This window comes from Crinia signifera, chromosome 5 (genome assembly GCF_055691185.1).
Source record: "Crinia signifera chromosome 5, ASM5569118v1, whole genome shotgun sequence".
Classification (NCBI taxonomy): Eukaryota; Metazoa; Chordata; class Amphibia; order Anura; family Myobatrachidae; genus Crinia; species Crinia signifera.
The window spans coordinates 208,129,297-208,153,468 of NC_139221.1; the positions used below are offsets into that span (position 1 = coordinate 208,129,297).

Sequence of the window (24,172 nt, forward strand, 5' to 3'; positions counted from 1 at the left end):
TACCCTATATAGAGTGATGTAGTGTTTCTTCTAGAATATAAACCCAGATATAATGACACAAAGGAATACTGAAGTGATTTGTGGGTGGAAACTTATTATTTCCAATTAAAACTGTGCTATCTGCGGGTATTGTTAAATCACCTTCTGGGAGTTTGGTGGGAGGGAACATCCTAGATAAATGCATATTAGGCATATCCATGACCCTTGTATTAGACACTATGTAACTCTGGATTCTCAGAAGGTGGGGGAAAGCAAGAGTTATCAAACACTTCCAATGGAAAATATTTTCTGACTCTTAAGGCAAATGTGATTCACTTACAAGTAGCTGCGTTTATTTATAAAAAAATATATAATATCCGACTCTCAAGTGATACTCAAGTTTTCTATGAGATAAAAGAACAGTTTAAATTTAAGAAGAGTGTAAGACTTTGAGATGACTCTTGTCCACTCTTCACCCATCATAAGGGTACTCTATACCCACAATTCTGCAAAAATAGGTTCTACCATTGTTAAACTGAATAGTTCCCAGATATAAAAGTAGGCAGGCAAGTTCACACACGTGTTCAAATCTATACATGCAGTGTATCTGTATATTTGGGATTAAGATAAGACCCTCATCCATGTTTTTAGCCACTGTTCATTTTCTACTCCCATACAGTTACCCATACTGACATATGAAGGTATACCAGATATATATATTTCTTCAGCCCTTGGTTTTTGCAGTGAGAACTCTATCCCAAGACTAAAGTAGATAAAGAAAAGTCAGTTTGATACTGCAGATTATATTTAGATAATATTATAATACATCTAAACACAATATAGATAGTTTTTTTGTAAAGTGTTTATAGGGTTAAAGCAATAATTCTCCTGACATAGACAAGAGAGTTAAGCTGCAGCGACCATATTGCCAGTGATTTCTTTGTGCTGCAGCGATAAATCGCCGGGTGCACGCTCCCGTGTTCAGCCCCCTAATGGTCGCTAAGCAAGCTCCTGCAATCCATCTCTGGTCGCTGATGAAAACCGGACACTGAGCAATATATTGCACCGTGTGTACACAGCTTTAGAGAAAGCTCATCAAATCACACACCTGTATGTGAGCTATTGTTTTCCATTCTGCTTTTTGGATACACATGGAGTTGGAAATATTGAAATATACATTTATTCAGTGATTAATTTCTAAGGTTTCAGATGTGTTGTTTTATATATATATTGGTGATATTATATATACAGTACACTGGTGATACACTCCGGAATAACCATAAAATTGCCAGGGCCACAAACTAATGCAAAACATTTCATGTGGCATCTACAAGGTAGATTTATCTGCACATGCAAATAAAAGACCAAGCTTTTCTGTCCTAATATACAGTACAAGACGTATCCAATATAAAAAAAAATGTTTATAAATGAAAATACAGCACATCATCAGACCTGTGATATATATTCTATTCATTAGCACACACATTGCTGGCATTCTATCCTCTTTGCTTATACCGTGTCATCGTGATTCATCAATGACCATTTCAAATTCTCAAATTCTGATGCTTAATTTCTTTCAGGCTGCCAGTGGTGCGTTTAATGGATTCACACAGGTGAGATGCCGCCTCAGGCTAACATGAAAGTGTAAAGCATTTATTAGCAATTACTACTAAACTTTGAGCATAATAAATGACACAGTAATACCCCTTTCACACAGAAAATTTAATTTCCGGGTTGAAGCAGTTCTAGCTGGGAATTTCATGAAATACGTGGGTCCTTTTTCTGTGTGAAAGGGTCAGCCTGGGGGCCTGATACACTAAGCTTCAAAAGTGATAAAATGGAGAGTGATAAACAGCCAGCCAATCAGCTCATACCTGCTATGTCACAGACTGTGTTTGAAAAATGTCAGTTATCACTTTTGAAGCTTAGTGTATCTGGCACGGATATTGAACTCCAGGTCCCTGACCTTGCAAATGACCATGGTTGGAGGCCCGGAGTTTAAGATCCAGGTTGACCCTTTCACTCAGGTGCAAAACCTGTGTAATTGACCAAATTATCGGGTCTAAATTTTAGACCCTGAGATTTTCTCTCCTGTGTGAAGGGGGGTCTGACAGTGTGCGGCCGAATAACCCGGCACTTCAAATGCAAGGGTAATTGCTGGGTTATTTATTTGGCCGCCGCTGTCTGAAAGCGATATGAGCTGGTAAAATATACTTATAAAAAATTATTAAAATTAGAATAGAACACATGCTCTTATAAATATTTAAATTCTTATATCAATTAGTAAAAGGGTCAATTATATGTGTAGCACAATAAACAAATAAGGAACACAATAAATGACAGTATAAAACAAATACCACCACAGTTTAAAGCCTATGACCATTATAATCTGTTACCAATTAAATTATTACATTGTTTCCATGAGAACTTGAACTTGTATGACATCACAAACATCTCAGTAACTTGCAACACTTACAGCTAAGATTATGGGCTATATCTTATAACCCACAATCAGTAATTAGCCCCAATAGTCTGGCACGAGCCGCAGGTGATCCGGAATTTGCTTCACCTTCGAATATGCAGGCTAAGCATATTCCCTGGATCGGAGTACCAGTCACAATTACGGCGTACTAATTCTTCAAAAACAGACAGGTAGTGGTGTAATCTATAGCAACCAATCAGATTGCAGCTGTTATTCTTATTGTTACATTCAAGAAAATAATAGAAACAATGGACGAAATTTAATAGAGAGCGATTTTTAGGCATGTTTAAAAATCTCTCAAAATCGCATTTTTTTTAAATCGCATTATTGGGCCGATTTTTGCATATTTAATGTGATGCGAATTCGCGGCAAAATAGCGAGATAAAATGCGATATAGAGTGATTTTTAAGTCATGAAAAGGTGCGATTTTCAGTCATGAAAAGGTGCGATTTTCAGTCATGAAAATCGGCACATTTTCAGAAATGTGCGATTTTGGTTTAACAAAAAAGTGAAAAAAAAAAAACTGCGTGAGATCCCCCTCCAGAGCATAACTAGCCCCGAGCTCAAAGAGCCTGGTTTCATAAAATCACGGGGCAAAACAAATAGAGGTCCCCTGGATTTTACAAAATCAGCACCAGGCTCAAGGGCCGGTCCTGGTTCCCAAAATACGGGGGACAAACTCGGCTCCTGATTGGCCGCTAGGCGGCCAATAGAATCATTTGGAGGAGAGATGCTAAAGATGGAGCATCAGCGTCTCTCCGGCTAGTTTGTCAGACGATACCAGCGGGAGTAGACACATTTTTTTTTTTTAAAGAAGACCTGGACTACGTCGGATCAAGAGGACAGATCTTCTCCTGAGGACCTTGGTGAGTAGGATTTTCTTCCACAGGTCCCCCTATGGATTTCTTCGGATTCTGGACCCCGGACTCTTCAGCCCTGGAGCCCAGGACTCCGGACTCTTCAGCCCTGGAGCCCAGGACCCAGGAGCACCGGACCCCGGACCCAGGGACCTACCGACGGGCTCAAGATAGGTAAGTATCAGTATGTGTGGACTTTGGATGTATTAAAGTTTTATTTTGAATGGGTGTCAGTGTGTGTTTATTTAACTATTTATTTTACTGTGGAACTACAAGTACCAGCGGGCCCTTTAATGGCCCGCATGCTGGGACTTGTGGTTCTCCAAGTCCCAGCATGCAGGGGAGGCTTGCTGGGACTCATAGTTCCACGGTATAAGACAATAGTTTTTCATCTATTTTTTACACCAAATATCAGCTCGATGCCCACAGCCCAGGGGCATCGAGGACAGCCCCAGGCTTCAGCATGGGCAGGTAAGTTCTGGAGGGGGGGACCCCTTCTTTGGGGGGGTCCCCACTTCCTCAGGATCCCTGCCCATGCTGACCGGTCAGGGGGATGAATGCTTTGGCTGGGGGGACTTGTATAAAAAGTCGCCCCCCGGCTGTGGCATTACCCTGCTGGCTGGTTGGGCCCGGTGCTGGTTCTTGAAATACGGGGGACCCCTACTCATTTTGTCCCCCGTATTTTGGAAACCAGAACCGGCCCTTGAGCCTGGTGCTGGTTTTGTAAAATCCAGGGGACCCCTATTTGTTCTGCCCCGTGATTTTATGAAACCAGGACCAGCTCTTTGAGTCTGGGGCTGGTTATGCTCTGGAAGGGGGTCCCCACGCAGTTTTTTTTTCACTTTTTAGTTTTATCTCTTTTTTTACACCAGAACCATGCACAGATCTCAATGATCTGTGCATGTTTCTGACACATTCGCCAGTCAGACCCTGGTCTATTTATTTTGCGATTTTTTAGTAACCTTTACTAAATATTGCATTCCATTAAATAAACGATTTGTATACTTTTTAATGGGAAAACATCTGGATGTGATTTTTAGTTTATCTAAAAATCACACCTTTAAAATGTGCTAAATAGCGGGAAAAAATGTGTTGTTTTTTTTCTCGAAAATCGCACCCTATAAAATATGTGATTTTCGGAAAATGGCCGAAAAACTGAAGTTTTTGCGAAAAAAAATCGCAAAAAAAAGGGACCCTATTAAATTTCGCACAATCTGATTTGTCTGTTTTAGAAACTTTAGTAAATCTATACCTAAGTCTAGACACAGATTTACCCCTATTTTGCGTTACATGACATCGAGGTTCAAAGGAAAGTTTATTTCTAAAAAATGATAAAATAGAAAAGAAAATATATTATGTCATTAGTAAGTTTCAATATAAAAATTGCTGTACTTGACAAATTAAAACATTTATATATAATAGGGAAGCTAATTAGGTAATTTTAGAGAAAGGGGTGAAGACACATCCAACTACTTCGAAACAGCTCACTCGTTTTTCGCTCTGTCAGCAACACTGGTCCTTCTGCGCCTGCCGAAACTACACCTTCTGGCAAGTGTACTGTGTATGTGTGTACAGGTCTACATCAGTCTCAGGTATGCAGACACCTCTGTCTATGCCTACCAGTTTCTTCCCTCCCCTGTTCCCCCTGTCCAGTTACAATGGGCCATAAGTACAAGATGTGAATATATGCATATAGCCGTGAGTGTATGTTTGTTTTGTGTGTATTGTGTGTGCAGTACAAATATGTATATTTTGCAACAAACCATAGATGTAACTTCAGCTCCACATGTGCCCCAAAGTGTGAATGGAATTGTTTATTCAATGTGTATTCTACAATAGAACCAAATGTTTAGTACAGTTTTCTAAGGCCAGATGTATCAAGCTTCAAAAAGTGCTAAAATGGATACTGATAAACAGAGAGCCAATCAGCTCATACCTGTCATTTTTCAAACCCAGCCTGTAACATGGCAGGTAGGATCTGATTGGCTGGCTGTTTACAACTCTCCATTTTATCACTTTTTGAAGCTTGCTACATCAGGCCTTTAATCTCTGCTATTACATTCAAGTTTTAAGGCTAGCAATGCTTGAGCACAGGTGACTTAATTAGTACTTCAGTCAATTTGAATGAACCATCTGGACTCAAGCATTAACATCTTTAAAACCGGGACTGTAATGGTTTGCTTGCAAACTTTGGTTTAGTAATCACCTATCTCGATAGCTACGTATTGTCGTATACAGGGGTTTAACTAGATATTCGCAGGCCCCATAGCAAAAGTTTATAAGGGCCCCTATATACCAAATATTGGCGATAAATGTATATAGAAAATATAAATTATACAGTAAAGATGGGGCCCCTTTTGCTCCGGGCCCCATAGCAGCTGCACCCCTTGCACCTATGGTAGTTACGCCTTTAGTCGTATATATATATATATATATATATATATACACACACACATATATATATATATATATATATATATATATAATTTGTCAAGTCAAAATAAAATAATTGAGCCTATTAATGAGATAGAAACTGGTAGGGTTGAAATAGCACCAGAATGTATTACAGTTGTGCTGTAAGCTCCATCACTGTCACCTGGATTACTACTGAGCAATGTACCTGTCACTGTATTAATGTTAACATAACAAAGTGACAGTTTGTATTTTGTGTCAATTACTAACTCCATTTTGATTTATGTATTCTAGCCTGAAGCTCCCACGTCTCTCTTCACAATGCAAGAAGAACAAAGTGGCAGTGAAGTGATGGTAAGTTACCTTTGTTTTTATCATATACGGAAAAAATTGAAATATCTTATTAAAGTTCCTTGTATTCTTGTCTGGAGTTTGGTCCAACACATGATTGCCCAGCACTGCTTTTTGAGGAACTTGGTGCTATACTAGGAATTTATCTGAACTTCTTCAGGATATTCCCCCTTTTTTCCCCTGTTCTATATGGAAAATGACTATATTTTAGATGCAGTTATGCATCAGGATTGAGATCTCCAAAGGATCCACTCCCATACATTTTTTTACTGAGTCTGATTGAAAGCCTTATTACATCTGGAAAGAAATATCCAAAAGTTAAGTTACCTACGGACAGTTACCCTTGAGGAAGTCGTTTTAACGACGAAACGCGTTGGGTTTCCTTGTACTTGACCGTAATTGAATTTATGACTCCACACAGATGAAAAAAAGTGTTTTATTGTAATTTTTAACTGTTTTACATTAAATTTGTTGGACTGTGATCTGATTGTCACTATCTGTTCTCCTGGTGGTGGATAAATCTGATTAGGGGCGCACTTTGTTGTTTTTGATAGATATATATATATATATATATATATATATACACACACACTATATATATATATATATATATATATACACATATATATATACACACACTAGGTGATTCATTGCGCCCTACAGGCGCTCTTCACACCGTCGTAAGGGGCTGCGCCCCCTTAATTTGTGAACATTTGTATATGAGAAAGATGGTTAGAATTGTATGAAAGATGCCTGTATTGCAACTTCAGTTATAGGTGAAATGTGTTAAATAGAGAGCATATGATGTGGAAGGTGGTGTGTATTGTTTTGTTTAATTAAAAAGCGGTTACAGAGTAATGTAGGGTACACACCAGGGCGACCCGCTCACGATGCACATCGTGAGCGGGTCGTCAGTGTCTCGTCCGACCCGCTCACGGTGACGCGGGGGTGCATGACCCGCTCACGATGTGCACCGTGAGCGGGTCCGATCCGATGGCGACCCGCACCCGGCTGTATGGTCGTCATTGAGATCCTACCTGCAGCAGGTAGGATCTCAATACCGACCGACCCGCGGGACCGCGCATCGGATCGGTATTGGTCCACACCAGGACAGAAAAGGGCCCAATCAGCACACAATCTACATCCACTTGGTCGGAATTGGATCTAGATTGAGGGGATCGGGCCCTAGTCGTCCTGGTGTGTACCCAGCATAAGATGTACATTGATAGTGTGGATGGTACAGTGACATTTGTGGGTGTGGGGGGGGGGCTGTGTGTGCATGTTGTTTAGGTGTGTGTGTGTGTGTGCAATAGTATAGTAGGGTGTTTCTGAGTCAGCGGCTCCCCACTGGCGGAGGTCACGACACAGGAAAACAGGAGGCTGGGTAGTGATAGGGGTGTGTGGGCATAAGGGGGACTAAAGAGGAGGGTGGGAGATACTGTGCTGCTTCTGCCAGTGGGTGAGGGTCCAGCGTGGCAGCACAGGAGTACAGGATGGTGGCCCTTAGTCAGTGTCTCCTCCTACTGGGTGGGAGTTCGGGTGCATGAGAGCAGGAGGCTGGGCTATGAGGCATGATAGGGGCATGTGGGCAAAACAGCGTCAGCGACTCCCCAGTGGTGGAAGTTACGGTTCAGGAAAGCAGGAAGCTGGGTAGTGATAGGGGTGTGTGAGTATACGGGGGACCAAAGAGGGGCTTAGGGGTGCCGTGAATTGCGGGAGGGGCGCGGTGGGTGCCGTTAATCAAGGGAGGGAGGGGGCGCAGGTGTCGGCGAATCGCAGGAGAGGGCGGGGGTCCGCAAAGCGTGGGAGGGGGCGTGAATTGCGCGAGGGGGGTTGCGAATCGCGGGAGGGGGGGTGCGCAGGGGGGGCCGTGAATTGCGGGAGGGGGGGGGGCACGGGGCGCGATGAATCACCTAGTTGGTTATATATTCTTGTAGAAGGATGGTAGGATGTTGCTGTCATTCAGAATGCATTTACATAAACAGTAATAGTAGCAGTAAATGGTCTGACTTAAAACACCTACAGTAAAACAGAACAGGTGTTATATATTATACAAAGAATTGGTTGATGATGTGTAGGTTGACGTGCACATAGTTCATAGTTGTCACTGGAAAAAAATTGCTACAAGAAAAAATCAACACAGAAAGTTCAACACATGTAAATGTTGACATAAGTGTGGCACTTCATCGGTGTCCATGTCGACACATGAGAATGAATATGAAAACATTCAAAAAAAGAAAACTAAATCTTCAAAAACTCATGTCAACCTTTTTCATTTTCGACCATAGCCGTGCCAGTGTTTTGCATGTGCCATTTAATCCTGGGGTTGCCGTGAATCACGCGCGGGGGTGGGGGAGGGAGGAGGTGAGGGGTGTCCGCGAATCACGGGAGGAGGGGTCGTGGGTGGATGCCGTGAATTGCGGGAGGATGGGTCGCGGGGGGGGTGTGGGTGCCGCGAATCGTGGGATGGGGGGGCGCGGGGGGTTGCAGTGAATCGCGGGAGGGTGGGTCGCGGGGGGTTGCCGCAATGACAGGAGGGGGGTCAGGGGTGTGGAATCACGGTAGGGGGGGTCGTGGGGGGCACCGTGAACCGCGGTAGGGGGGGTCGTGGAGGGCACCGTGAACCACGGGAGGGGGGGTCCGGGGGTTGGCGCTAATTGCAGGAGGGGGGGTGTGTCACAGGGTGGGGCCGTGAATCGCGGGAGTCACTGGGGGTGCCACGAATTGCGGGGGGTGTGCTGCAAATCGCGGGAGGGGGGTCGCGGGGGGGTGCCGCGAATCGCCACAAGAAAAAAATCAACACAGAAAGGTCAACACATGTAAATGTTGACATAAGTGTGGCACTTCATTGGTGTCCATGTCGACACATGAGAATGAATATGAAAGCATTGAAAAAGTGAAAAAAAAATCTTGTCAACCTTTTTCATTATCGACCATAGCCATGTCAGTGTTTTGCATGTGCCATTTAATCGTGGGGATGCCGTGAATGGGGGGGGGGGGAGGGAGGGAGGTGCATACCCAATATGACCCTCTCCTGGAGGGACACATTGCTCTGTTTCTGGACTTTCTTCTTAATTTATGGATTACCATCACCTGTGCTTAAACACCTTTCTTATCAATTACCCTGTTTAAAATGACAGGTGATGACAATCATAAATTAAGATGGAAGTCCACAAACATAGCATTCTGTCCCTCCTGGAGAGGGTCATGTTGGGAGGTATGGAGGTGTGGGGCGCTCACCTGGTGTGTCTGGTGTGTAGCTGTGTCTTTGCTGTGTAACATGGAGAGGTAGAGGGTGTCTGGCACTGTCTGTGGGCTCACTGGGCTGGTTCTCTGTCATGTGAGTCAGTCATGTGAGTCAGAGGCTCCACCCAGGGTTATATCTCCAGACACACTTTGAGTGACAGATGTAGCCAAATATATAAGAGATATATGTTTATATATATATATATATATATATATATATATATATATATATAAAGCGGAAGAGTAGTACCTTATAAAGACATCACCACATCACGTGTGGTTACCCGCCAACAGCTCCAAGTTGACGCATCTAATCATGACGCAATCAACAGGCGCTGGTGGTCATGGCAACCAACTATACACAGTGCAAAATGTTGCCATGACCACCAGCGCCTGTTGATTGCGTCATGATTAGATGCGTCAACTTGGTGATGTCTTTATAAGGTGTGTCTAAAGGTTTGTTCACTTATCCTGATGACGATGTTTGAATAACATTGAAAACGTTTGATCAAGAAATTACCTGCGTTTTTCTTTATTTCTGACTCCGAGTGCCGCTACTCTTCCGCTTTACATTTGGGACCGCTGAGTCCTTACCTGAGGGCACCGGGGCACGGTAAAACTACCAGAAAGGTGTGCTGTCCTTCCACCACCTATTTATATATATATATATATATATATATATATATATATATATATATATATATATATATTTCCAGGCGGCGGCACTCACCAAACAATAATACACAGAGGCAGGGGTTTGTCTTCAACGTTTCGAACCTTTACTTATCGGTTCTTCATCAGGATACAAAATACACAATGAAACAATACACATATTTATACATACCCCAGTGCTCAATAAACCAATGACCGCTGCGTATCTTTGGCGCCATCTGATCCGGCCGGGGCATCAACGCCAGTCGCGCACAATCAGCGCGTCACCACGCACGATGCGCGTCATTGCGCTGACGGACGCTCCACATAGCCGTATCAGAGGGAACCCGGTAACTATGGATACCATAAACATAAACAAGCAGAGCGGTCACATGACACGCTCCTGCTTGTGCACAATACATAATGCATAACCGCGGTCATAAAAAACAGTGTGTGAAACCCAAATACCAAATAAAAAATAAGAGATAAAAAACAAAATGGATACAGTATATGAGACAGTCATAATATTATCAATACAATCATAGTAATGCATATACCAATAAAGGGAAGTAAATATACAAGGCTATGGTGAGGGAAAGACTGGACTGAAAAGTCCAGGGCTGGCACAGTATTTTATAGGAAGCAGTGTAATCCCTTGAACTCATTAAGGCCACGGGGAGACAGCGTGCCCAGATGCTGTATCCATCGTGCCTCACATTGAAGCATGATCTATGATGGTATATCTTAACATGGGGATCGTGTGGCGAGCTTCTAAAAAATGTCTCGGCACAGGTTGATCGCTCACTCCCTTTTCCAGCGCAATTTTAATGGCATGACGATGGTTAGCCATTCTTTCTCTCAGTGTACATTCGGTTTTCCCAATGTAACTGAGAGAGCAGGGACACATAATCATGTAGACAATAAATTTTGTCATACAAGAGACCCTGTGTCTAATGAAAAACCTTTTGCCACTGGATGGATGAACAAAGGAGTCCCCAGTAATTAAAGCACTGCACGTGATACATTTAAGGCACCTGAAGCAACCAGGTTTAGTGCCCAGGAATTGTTCACTACCACTCTGCTGTAACTTGGCGACGTCAGTCTTCACGACAATGTCCCTCACACTCCTGCCACGAGTGTAACAGGACATTATTGAGGTGTCGCCAAGTCCAATAGTGGGGTCCATCTGTACTAGGGGCCACAGCTTTTTAGTGACCTTACTGATTTTAGCACGCTCAGTATTATAATGGTTGACCCAGGGTAGTCTGTTGCTCGTCACACGTTTAGGTTGGTATAGACGTAAAGATTCTCTAGTTTTGGACATGGCTTTGATACGGGCTTCATGCAATAAAGAGACACTGTAACCCCTTTCCACAAACTTGCGAGACATGATGTCAATTTGTTCTGATGCCAGAGCATCTGAACTACAAATACGCCTAGCCCTTAAAAACTGTGAGTAAGGGAGGCTAAACTTAGTGGAGGCAGGGTGACAGCTAGTAGCATGTAGAATAGTGTTACGATCAGTGGGTTTCGCAAACACTGAAGTTGTGATGCGTCCCCCACTGATCGTAAGTGCTACATCAAGAAAATTCACAGTTTCTGTATCAACAGTATATGTCAATTTAACTGGACTAGAAGTTTTATTGTGCCCCTCAATAATCGACACATAAACATCACGTGGCCCTGTCCAGATCATGAAAAGATCATCGATGTAACGCGTATAGAAAAAAATAGGTACTTGTTTCCTAGCACTGCCACAATCGCGGGCATCGGGTGTCATTTTTAGTGGTATACGACGCGACCGACGCGATGCCCCCGATTTTCCCATTGAAATGCATTGAAAACAGTCAAAATCGCGTCGGTCGCGTCGTATGCGGCTAAAAAAGGCTGAAATGGTCCAGACGCGATGCCCCCGATTTCCCCATAGGAAACAATGTTAAATGGCTCAATGTACCCGCGATGCCCCCGATTTCCCATAGGAAACAATGTTAAATGCCTCAATTTCACCAAATCATCATAGGGAACAATGGGAAATGGGCCAGAAAGGCCCCAAAACACCCCAGAACAGTGAAATGTCCCCCCAAAAGTAGTTTACGCCGCCCCACGATCAACGCGAACCCGAAGCGTGGCGAGCGCAGCGAGCCCGTGAGGGGCGGTGGTACGCGTCCTCCGACCTTTTCATACCCCCACTATCCACGTCGGCGTGGAGTTGAGAATAGAATAGTGTGGCGAGCGTAGCGAGCCACCGAGCCCGAAGCGTGGCGAGCGGACGCGGATACCTTCACAGGTAAACGCGTCCCTTCGCGGGATTCACAGGTATCCTCGTCCCCTCGCGGGGCCCGCTGTGCTCGCCAAGCTTCGGGCTCGGTGGCTCGCTGCGCTCGCCACACTATTCTATTCTCAACTCCACGCCGACGTGGATAGTGGGGGTATGAAAAGGTCGGAGGACGCGTACCGCCGCGTAAAATACTTTTGGGGGGACATTTCACTGTTCAGGGGTGTTTTGGGGGGTTTCTGGCCCATTTACCATTGTTCCCTATGATGTTTTGGGTAAATTGACCCATTTAACATTGTTTCCTATGGGAAATCGGGGGCATCGCGGCTAAATTGAGGCATTTAACATTGTTCCCTATGGGGAAATCGCGGGCATTTTTTAGTGCATGCGATAGCCGCGATGCCCCCGATTTTTCCTCACGATGCCCACGATCATGATCTTTGTGGCCGTGCTAGGAAACAAGTACCAAAAAATATACTGCAAAACATCGAAAGAAGAAAAAAACATATCATGTTCAACATCCATCATAAACGCATCGGCGTACGATGGGGCAAAATTGTTCCCCATTGCACAACCAACGCGTTGCAGATAGAAAGTTCTATCATAGAGAAAGTAATTATGTGTGAGCACCAGAGTCAAAACAAATTTAATATCAGGTCCCTGATATTTAGGATTGTCTGTTAAAAGCCTCCGCACTGATCCCAGTCTGGCCTCATTGGGAATAATAATGTAGAGGCTAGTAACATCGATGCTACACAATGTGAGGCACGATGGATACAGCATCTGGGCACGCTGTCTCCCCGTGGCCTTAATAAGTTCAAGGGATTACACTGCTTCCTATAAAATACTGTGCCAGCCCTGGACTTTTCAGTCCAGTATTTCCCACACCATAGCCTTGTATATTTACTTCCCTTTTTTGGTATATGCATTACTATGATTGTATTGATAATATTATGACTGTCTCATATACTGTATCCATTTTGTTTTTTATCTCTTATTTTTTATTTGGTATTTGGGTTTCCCACACTGTTTTTTATGACCGCGGTTATGCATTATGTATTGTGCACAAGCAGGAGCGTGTCATGTGACCGCTCTGCTTGTTTATGTTTATGGTATCCATAGTTACCGGGTTCCCTCTGATACGGCTATGTGGAGCGTCCGTCAGCACAATGACGTGCATCGTGCGTGGTGACGCGCCTATTGGGCGCGGTGACGCGCTGATTGTGCGCGACTGGCGTTGATGCCCCGGCCGGATCAGATGGCGCCAAAGATACGCAGCGGTCATTGGTTTATTGAGCACTGGGGTATGTATAAATATGTGTATTGTTTCATTCTGTATTTTGTATCCTGATGAAGAACCGATAAGTAAAGGTTCGAAACGTTGAAGACAAACCCCTGCCTCTGTGTATTATTGTTTGGTGAGTGCCGCCGCCTGGAAATCTGTTTGTTAACCCGCCGTGGTTATGGATGGCACCCCGCCTTTACACTGAAGTCGAGGAAGTGCTGCTCACCTCTGGACTTTATATATATATATATATATATATATATATATATATATATATATATATATATATATATATAATTTGTCAAGTCAAAATAAAATAATTGAGCCTATTAATGAGACAGAAACTGGTAGGGTTGAAATAGCACCAGAATGTATTACAGTTGTGCTGTAAGCTCCATCACTTTCACCTGGATTACTACTGAGCAATGTACCTGTCACTATATTAATGTTAACATAACAAAGTGACAGTTTGTATTTTGTGTCAATTACTAACTCCATTTTGATTTATGTATTCTAGCCTGAAGCTCCCACGTCTCTCTTCACAATGCAAGAAGAACAAAGTGGCAGTGAAGTGATGGTAAGTTACCTTTGTTTTTATCATATACGGAAAAAATGTTAATATCTTATTAAAGTTCCTTGTATTCTTGTCTGTGATTGCATGCAAAGTACAACATTAGAGGAACTCCATACAGTACATTACAGTTTTGTAGATGACAAGTAATTTGATGAGTCAGGGTGGTAAGGCCTCCATACATCAGGCACCAGTTTTACCGATTTAATGGAAACACCAATTGGATCCTCTCTGATCAGCGGCCATTGATGATCAGCAAAGCATCAGGGAATCTAGGAAATTCCTCATGTTGAAATTCTCAATTTGCTGAGCCCAACTGTTTTCAGGGATTTTTCAGTGGTTCCCAAACGGTGTGCCGCGGCACCCTGGGGTGCCTCAGAACACTTGCAGAGGTGCCGTGAGATGGTGGTCAAGGAACAATTAATTTTATTTATGGTCAATGTTATAGGGAAAATCAGTGCTTCTGGATTCCAATCATACAATATGTGAACAAACCTGAAGTGAATGCTATCCCTCACAACATAACTGAAAATAAGGATCACATATAAACACAATTTAAACACAATATTTTTTTTTTAAGTACCCAATAAGAAACTTTGGCCTAGGGGTGCCACGAAAAAATTTCTGATACCCCAGGGTGCCGTGATTCCAAAAAGTTTGTGAACCCCTGGATTAGGGAAACAAGCTTTTGAAAGGATTAATATTCCCGGTTCCCCATCCTGACTGTCAGGGGATTCTGGAAATATGTGTCAATCCACCATTGATGTATGGGGGACTTTACTTTCATAGAACATGTCACTGTAATATACAGTATGTACAATTACTCCAAGTGCTACAGACATGCCAACCATTTGATTTTAGAAATAGATATTCTTCTTAATGTTAAAGTGTAGTAATGGGTCTTTTGTTGAGTCATCTAAATTAATTAGTTAGGCTATATAATATTAAAATCACAAACTATTTACATAACAGGGGCTACAAATTATATAGGATATTCTGTATGTCATCAAATATTGTCTCGCATAAAGAAGGGTTAATGCTTTCATTCAGTTAGTACATACTTTATATTGTGACAAAATAAGGTGGAGTCATATGTAGCTGCCCCTGTGGAAACCAAGGCTGAGAAGGCACAGTCTATCTCTGATCTTCCTGTTGAGGAAACTAAAGTTGAGGAGCAAACAGAGCTACCTGTAGTAGAAAAGACAATGGTGAGTTACTGTGAAAGAACTATCAGCTCACACGCTCCATTCCATCATATTCCATCGCAATATCTTCCCATGGCTTTATCTCATCACATCTCAGCACAGTCATTTTGTCCTTTGCTTAATGTGAGATTGGAGCAATGCATATTAAATGACAACAGAAGCATAACAGCTATAGCCAGTGGTTTCCTATAAGATTGAATAAATCATGAACCTAAAATATGGAAGGGTAATGATTGATCCACATGCATATAATAATTAACAGTAGAAAGTGACACACTAACTTAAATACGACATGATGTTGTCTTTGCTGTTTGTAGCATGCTAACCATTTGCTTACCTACACTGACCAGCAATATGATTGATTGATTGATTGATGCAACAAGATGCCTGCAGCATTATTAGGCTTCATGTGGGAGGTTAGGTTTAGGCAGGTGTGTGTGTGTGGGGGGGGGGGGGGGGGGGGGTCGGTTAGGGTGTGGGGAGGAAGGGTTATGCAGAGAAGTGGAAGGATTAGGGTGTGGAGAGAAAGGGTTAGGGTTAGGCACTAAAAAGAGGGTTAGAGTTAGGCATTACGAGTAAGGTTAGGGTAAGGCTGCAAGGGCCAGTCATCAGGTAGGGGTGTGTGTGTGTGGGGGGGGGGGTTAGGGTGTTAAGGAGAGAGGGTATATATACCCCTGACTAGGTATGACAAAAACTGAAGTCCATGGTGATCACTTCTTTTACTGTTTTGCCTTTGCACTGTAGTCCACCATCACTGTGCTCTTATACTATCTGAGGTATTCCTTTCTGAGGCACCAGAGTCTATTGTAATAATAATGTGCAGTAACACACAGGACAGCACATGTTAAGATCCATCTGCATAGTTGCATTGCGGTACGCGCTGCGCATGCCTTCAGCACTTTTTATGACTCATCAGATTTGACCTACTAAGGGGGAGATTCTCTAAGCTAAAAATGCTATAAAAACCCCGTGCACTAAGCATCCCCCGCTGGGTTACCGCAGCGGGGGGGCATCGCCAGAAAAATATGGCGATGCCCACATAGAAGCCTATGGGCTTCTACTGCATCCCACCGTCGCCCCGCATCGCCCCCTCACCTGTGTCCCGGCACCACAGAGCTGTGCTGCCCGGACCTGTGACCTCCTCCCTGCACTGATCGTTTTCCGGGTGCAGGGAGGAGGAGAGCCCGGCGCAGCAGCAGCAGCGCCGGGTGTGTGAGGGAGGGGGGAGCCGCCAGGACCTGCTGGGACCCGGCGACTCTCACCGCAAAGGACAGCTCTTAACGCAAGAGCTGTCCTTTGCTATAATTATCGCATATGTTAGAACATATGCGATAATTATAATTGCGAAGAGCGGCGAAGGGGGGCAGAGATTCTTAGAGAATCTCCCCCTAAACCCGTAATAGAACACTTTTGCATTGAACTGGGTAAAGCTAGTGGAGTTAGACAACAGATGCTGCGTGTTCTGGCAAAACACAGAAATCATAACCATTGTTCTACTTACTTGCTTTATTAGCAATTTGCCATTGTTGCCTGATTATGACAGTGACCTGCGGTGAGGTCAGTGGCTGGTGAGGCACTGGCTAGGAGGAGCTGCTCCCTGTGACTGCAGGTGGCTGTAACTTTCATGCTGTGTGCTCTCCCTATGCAGAGGAAGTTTGGGATGCCAAAAAAACAGTGAAAAACCCCATGTCGAACTTACTCATGTCGACCTAATGACCCTGTCAAACTAATGACCCTGTCGACCTAACCCATGTCGACCTAGAAACATGTCGACCTTCCTGCATGCTGACCTAGACACATGTCGACCTAAATGCATATCAACCTAATGGTGTCGACCTAATGACTGTCTAACAACTTGCTGGTGACCAGGGGCTGGCTGGCAACTTTTAGCCTAGGGGGCAAGTCCAGAGCACTGGCCCATAATCAGCCAAGTCACCGTCGGAAGGAATGCTTTTGCGCGCCGTAGGCGCGCCGAAAAATTAGGGGCGTGGCCTATCATAAGGGGCGTTGCCTGTACCATGATTGTATTGTGTACCTGCAGATTGCACATTTTAGCGAACCTTGTAATACCCATTACACATAAAGCCACATGCCGTAATGCCAATTACACATTATGCTGAACACCATGATGCCAGTTACACATTACGCCCAACACTGCGATGCTAATTACTCAATACACCGCACACTGTGATGCTAATTACACATTATGCTGCACACCTTGATGCCCATTACACCCCATACTGTGATGGCAATTACCCAATGCTCCCCACACCGTAATGTCCATTACGCCCCATACCATGATGCCCATTACACCGCACAATGTGATGTCCACAGTGCCAGATATGCCCCCACAGTGCAAGATATTCCGCCACAGTACCAAATACACATATGCCCCCACAGTGCCAGACACAAATGCCGCCACAGTGCCAGATATTCTGCCACAGTGCCAAATACGCATAGTCCTCCACAGTGCCAGATATGCCCCCAGAGTGCCAGAGACACATATGCCCCCACAGTGCCAGAGACACATATGCCCCCACAGTGCCAGAGACACATATTCCCCCACAGTGCCAAAGACACATATGCCCCCACAGTGCCAGATATGCCCCCACAGTGCCAGAGACACATATGCCCCCACAGTGCCAGAGACACATATGCCCCCTCAGTGCCAGAGACACATATTCCCCCACAGTGCCAAAGACACATATACCCCCACAGTGCCAGATATGCCCCCACAGTGCCAGAGACACATATGCCCCCACAGTGCCAGAGACACATATGCCCCCACAGTGCCAAATACACATATGCCCCCACAGTGCCAGACACATATGCCCCCACAGTGCCAGATACACATATGTCCCCACAGTGCCAGATACACATATGCCCCCACAGTGCCAGATACACATATGCCCCCACAGTGCCAAATACACATATGCCCCACAGTGCCAGATACACATATGCCCCCACAGTGCCAGATACACATATTCCCCCACAGTGCCAGATACACATATGCCCCCACAGTGCCAGATACACATATGCCCCCACAGTGCCAAATACACATATGCCCCACTGTGCCAGATACACATATGCCCCCACAGTGCCAAATACATATATGCCCCCACAGTGCCAGATATGCCCCCCACAGTGCCAGATACACATATGCCCCCACACAGTGCCAGATATGCCCCCACACAGTGCCAGATATACCCCCACACAGTGTCAGATATGCCCCCACACAGTGCCAGATATGCCCCCACACAGTGCCAGATATGCCCCCACACAGTGCCAGATATGCCCCCACAGTGACAGAAACACATATGCTGGGGTGAGGGAGGGGGGGGGGGAGAGCGCTTACCCACTCGCTAGCTGCGGGCCGTGCTGCGGCTGGATCAGGTTCTCCAGCCCTCCTGCGCTGGCCGCGGCTTCCAGAACACGGCCGCGGCTACAGGAAAATGGCCGCCGGCCTCCTGCACTGAGAACATGTCCTCAGTGCAGGGGGCCGGCGGCCATTTTCCTGTAGCCGCGGCCGTGTTCTGTAAGCCGCGGCCAGTGCAGGAGGGCTGGAGAAGCTGATCCAGCCGCAGCACGGCCCGCAGCCAGTGGGTGGGTAAGCGGCCCGGGGGGCATATGGCACTCTGCCCCCCGGCCCAGCCCGCCCCTGCTGGTGACCCAATAACCGTATCCCGCCAGGGCTAGGTGCAGGTGTGACTAAGGAGAGCTGGTACTCTGCAGCGGCGGATCTGGGGCTGCGGCGGACCATGAAGCTGATCCGGCAGATCAGCACTGTCTCCAACATGCTGTCTTCTCCCTCTACCTGATGCTGGACCGGGGTAGTCCCGCACAGAGAGGGGATGTATAGATATATACTGTATATCTATATATACCCCCACAGTACACTACACGCTAGTACACTACACACCAGAACCCTACAAAGAGAGGGGATTAGGTCTGCACACAACTTTATCTACAGTAGCCTTTTTTTAGGCTAGAAATACACAGTTTTTAATATTGCTATGTTATGTCTGTGCGGGCGCTGTCCTGGACAACCTAGATATATATTTGCATACAAGAAGAAAAAGTGGACACACATCTGGAAAAGATCTCTTAAATTATTAATTTATATTCATTAAAACTTTTTAAATCTCTTTGTTTTCTCCTTTAATGAAACAATTCAGGAAAGACGTCCGGCGATTGTGAGGGTGAAAATTAGAGGTTAGAATAATGGACAAGGACAACACATCAACATAAATTGTGCTAAAAATATAGAAGTGCGCAGTGTTAGAATAACTGACAGACTGTTTGCTAGTTGTGAGTCATATTAGTGTGTTATACACATATGTGTTATCAGGGGATGTTATAATTTTGGGTTTGTCCCCAAGATATAATTGGTTAGACATCATAATATAATTCAGAAAACCTCTAATAGAGTTAGGGGCCGACACACACATAGCAAAACTGAAGCGTTCTGTGCGATGATACGTTGCTCAGAACACTCAGCAAGATCGCTCAGCACACAGCGATGTGTCAGTGCTGTGTCCTAGCTGTACAGTGGGGTGAGAGTGGTGAGGTGAGAGTGATGCTACTGCAGTACTCTGAGAAGGGAGCCGCTCCTCTCAGTCCATTGGTACGTCACTGCCCAACCACCGCTGTCTCAGTGACATAGTAACAATTATTTTATTATGTTGCTCATTAATGACATGGGAGGCACTGCCTCCCCTGACTTCACATCCCAGGATTATGAACATTATCTCTTCTTCAGATCTTGGAAATGTGCTATATGAAAACAATAAAAAATAAACTATTAGTATTACTTATTACATTTTAAAAAATAAAAATGGTTTAAAATTTTTATTTTATTAAGTTATTTATGTAGCGCAGCATATTTTATTGCACTTTTCAATCGGAAACAGCAGGGATAGAACAAAACTGGGTAATAAATAGACAGACATAAAAAAATATCTGACTTCAAATAAAGTATTCTGTCATAGTCAGGGGGTAATTGTTTCACCAGATATGTTAATTAGACCTCTGTCAACTAAAAACAACCAGAACAATGTTGGAATGTAGTTGCCACGGTAATGTTATGGATCTTATTTTCTACCAATGAGAAATTAAATGTTTTACCCTAGTGAGAAGGAATCTTCACACAATACATTACCATGGGGGTAATTCAGATCTGATTGCACGGCTGCAAATAGATTTGTAGCCATACAGATCATTCGCACAGCAAGCACATTGATTTGAAAGGCGGGATTTCACTCTAGTGGGGAAGTGGCTTACCTGACCGCTGGCTACTGTAAATGCGTGGCCGTGCGATCAGGTCTGAATTAGGCCCATATCCCACCGTTTACTTGTTTGTAGTGTAACAATTAATTTAAATAAAAAAATATTATTTTAAGAATACATTTGCATAAGGAGGAATGATACACCTCACGGGATTAGGACCCCCTTCCTGGTCCTCTCACAGCACTTTACACCCCAGTATATACATAATGGTAGTTATGGACCCAGCATCTGCCGTAACCAGCTGCAGCTCCCATCACACCCATCCCAGCCCTCTGGGAATGTTGCAGATACTTGTGTAGGACTCTTCTTAATATGCATTGGGTGATGTTTGGTTACATAACTTGGTATTTGGTATCATACTATTGGTTTATTCATAATTCATCTCACAGACTTTTTATATATATATATATATATATATATATATATATATATATATATATATATATATATATATATATAATATCCTTTTATTGTTATGTCTGACACAATAACACTGACTGTACCCTTCCTATGAAGGAAACTACTGAACCTGAAGAAATCAAGACAGCTGAGGAAGCTGACACAGAAGGCAGCAAGGTATGACAGAGATTCCTGTTGGATTTTCATTTTATTTTCATTTATTTGACATTTATTGTTAAAGAACAATTACTACAGAGTACGCTATAAAAAACGATTACAAAATGATTGCTTGTTTATTGATTTTTAGGCAACTAAACAGTGTATTACTGGTAATAGGGCTACTTTATCAAATGGCAAAATAAGCTTTATAGAAATTAAAAATGTTCCCCAAAGTGTTCTGCAACAGAACACCTGCTTTATCCGGGTAGGGAAAGCAATCTTGCCTAATGTTTCTCATTCCTGAGTTTCGAGATTGAAAGAAATTCCAGGATTTTTGGGATTCCCGGGATTGAGTTGGTCAATAAAAATCTAATTTCATGCAACCCCACTAAAGGAATGAAATAACTTTGCGCTCTCTCAACCAGCCCAGTCCAGGGCCCACAGTGACTCACCCTCCTCCTCCAATGCAGAGAGTCCACACCAATAAGAACAGCGCACTTCAGGGTAATGGGAAGCACTGGCAGCAAGCAATCAGTTGACATCTCGACTATTTTAGCAGCTTGGCACAGTTTGGCGGTGTGGTGGAACTTAATACTGGCAGGGCCAGTCCCAGGCAGGGTCTCACACTGGGCGATGCAGATCACTGGGCGATGCAGTGCCATATGTCATATTTTCCAAATTGTGTTACTTTGGGCGATGGCACTACAGGCAGCAGCGGGAACACAGGCCTCAGGGCCTTTTCTAGGTCCAGATCAGCTTTGCTATTGCGGCTACAGCCACGTCTCCTGCAAACAGTGGGGATTATTCAGACCTGATTGCTGGACTGAGATTCGCAGGCCAGTCGATTATTGAATGACTGTGTATGCGTATGGATCATAGCATGCATGCGAAAAGCCATCCAGTGATAAAATCAAGCATCATATCTAATCAAAAGTTGTTCACAAGTTGATTGACAGGAAGCCGGCATTTGTGGGTGTCACCCGGCCGTTTAGTTGGAGTGTCAGGACAAATGCAAGCGTGACCAGGCATTTTCAGGGAGGGTGACATGTCAGCTCCGGCCCCGATCAGCCGTTTCTATCGCACAGGCAGAGCAGGTCCTGAGCTATGCACAGATTGCACACACACTGGAAAAATCATTTGATGGTGAGTGAGTTGCGTATGGATTTGCAGGTATTCGCTGATCTACAATATTTTCGCAGCTTTACGCAGGGCAGGATATCATTCTGATGGGGCAGTGGCTTTCTGATTACAGAAATCTGCAAACTTAGAACAGCAGCATCTCTATAACCCCTAGTATTCCATGGGTACTTTCTATTCGCATGAAAAACTGTCGAAAATGTACTGTATGCTCCTCCAATAATAGCTGCCACTGCAGAGGAGACCGTTGTGTAAAGATGCTAGAGGAGGCTTCGAACATTTTGGGAGGGGGATTTAATAGGGGCTTAGTGTATGAAAGGAGACAGTGGTTGGTGGAAATGCTGGCACCACTGACAATCCGGTGGGTGGTGATGGGGGGGGGGGGGGGGGGCTCTGCTTGTGCCTGTAGTGTAGCGTCATTTTTACTGGTTGTGGTCTAATATGGTGACGGGCATACTGTAACTGTGTGGGCATATTATGCTGTCAAGGTCATTAATGTGTGGGGCATAATATAGTGACAGAGGCTTGGCTGTGGGGGCATAATATAGTGTCAGGGGCATTACTGTGTGAGGTATTCCTGTGTGCAGCATAATGTAGTGCAAGTGGCATAATATTGTGTAACGATCATTGCTGTTTGTGGCCTAATAGAGCATACCAGGCAGTTCTGCCAGGCCTTGTAAAGTTATTGTGTGGGCCAATGAAAGGGTGTGTGGCCACATCCCTGTAAAAAAAAAGCAAATATATACTTAGCAGGAGCCAGTGGCTGGCATCACACACTCACTCAGGGAGAGAGAGGACAGATTTCCGCTGCAACTGCCTCTGCCCAGCTCAGTGCACAGCATCGAGTAGCACTCTCTGTATACATCTCTCTGAAATGGGGAAGGGAGTAGTGGGCCCAGAGCCCCCATCAGGCCCAGGTAAAAAGTACTCACTCCCCACCCACTGTCTGCAACACGGGTGGCAGAAATGTTTGCACTGGGAACCAATTTGTCTAGAAACAGCCCTGACAGCAGGTACCATCAGTGCACTCCCATCCCATCACTCCCAGCTAGTCCTGACTCACAGCAGCGGTGATTATGAGCTCTTCTCTGCTCGGGCCACACCCACACTACGAATGAAGCAGGGGACTGGCATGAAGCTGTTCAGCCTGACGTCTCTGATGTTACCCCGCTTATTGTTGCATACCTGGGCAGCAACTGAGATGAGTGATATTAGTGCTCAGTGCTGCACAGCCCAAAAAAAAAACTGCATGCGCAACAAAATCCTTCAAATCCTGGGATTTGAGGTTCTAATCCAGGCATGTCCAAACTGTGGCCCTCCAGCTGTTGTAAAACTACACATCCCAGCTTGTTTTGCCATAGTTTAAGTATTCACTAATAGCAAAACTGTGGCATGGGATGATGGGATTTGTAGTTTCACAACAGCTGGAGGGCCATAGTTTGGACATGCCTGTCCATGGATTCAAATATTGTCATTTTTGAGCCAAAATACTGGAATCCCACCAATCCCTAGTCAATTTCCATCAGAAATTTAAGGGCACAGATGAAAAAGCATAAGAGGCAGATGCAAATAAAGGGAGGGGAAAAATGCACAAACGGTAAAGGGGGCAGTTGTACAGAATGTAAAAGTGAGAAAGACACCGATGATACAAGGGGGAAAAAGTACATATTGAGAGGAGCAGAGAGAAAAATGTTAATGAGTGCAGTCATAGGAATATAAAGTGGTATGGTGGCACACATGCTAGAACATAAAAACTATCCAGTTTTCCTATTTAGTCTTTTTTGTAAATCTATCCCTAAAGGGGGGGGTCCTTTATATTGGTGGTTCTGTTCAGAAGCTAAAGTCACTAAAAAATATATTTTTACTATCCCCAAATT

The 24,172-nt window shown here is 44.3% G+C and overlaps 1 protein-coding gene across 1 annotated transcript in view; it reads left to right on the top strand.

Moving 5' to 3' along the window:
• AMPH (amphiphysin) overlaps nucleotides 1–24,172 on the top strand; it is a 187,111-nt gene that overhangs the window by 139,757 nt on the left and 23,182 nt on the right. Inside the window, exons 15-19 of the mRNA XM_083188470.1 lie at nucleotides 1,560–1,592; nucleotides 6,025–6,084; nucleotides 14,056–14,115; nucleotides 15,192–15,317; nucleotides 21,117–21,176. Coding sequence (XP_083044596.1) covers nucleotides 1,560–1,592; nucleotides 6,025–6,084; nucleotides 14,056–14,115; nucleotides 15,192–15,317; nucleotides 21,117–21,176 — 339 coding nt within the window. The remainder of the gene's footprint in view (nucleotides 1–1,559; nucleotides 1,593–6,024; nucleotides 6,085–14,055; nucleotides 14,116–15,191; nucleotides 15,318–21,116; nucleotides 21,177–24,172) is intronic.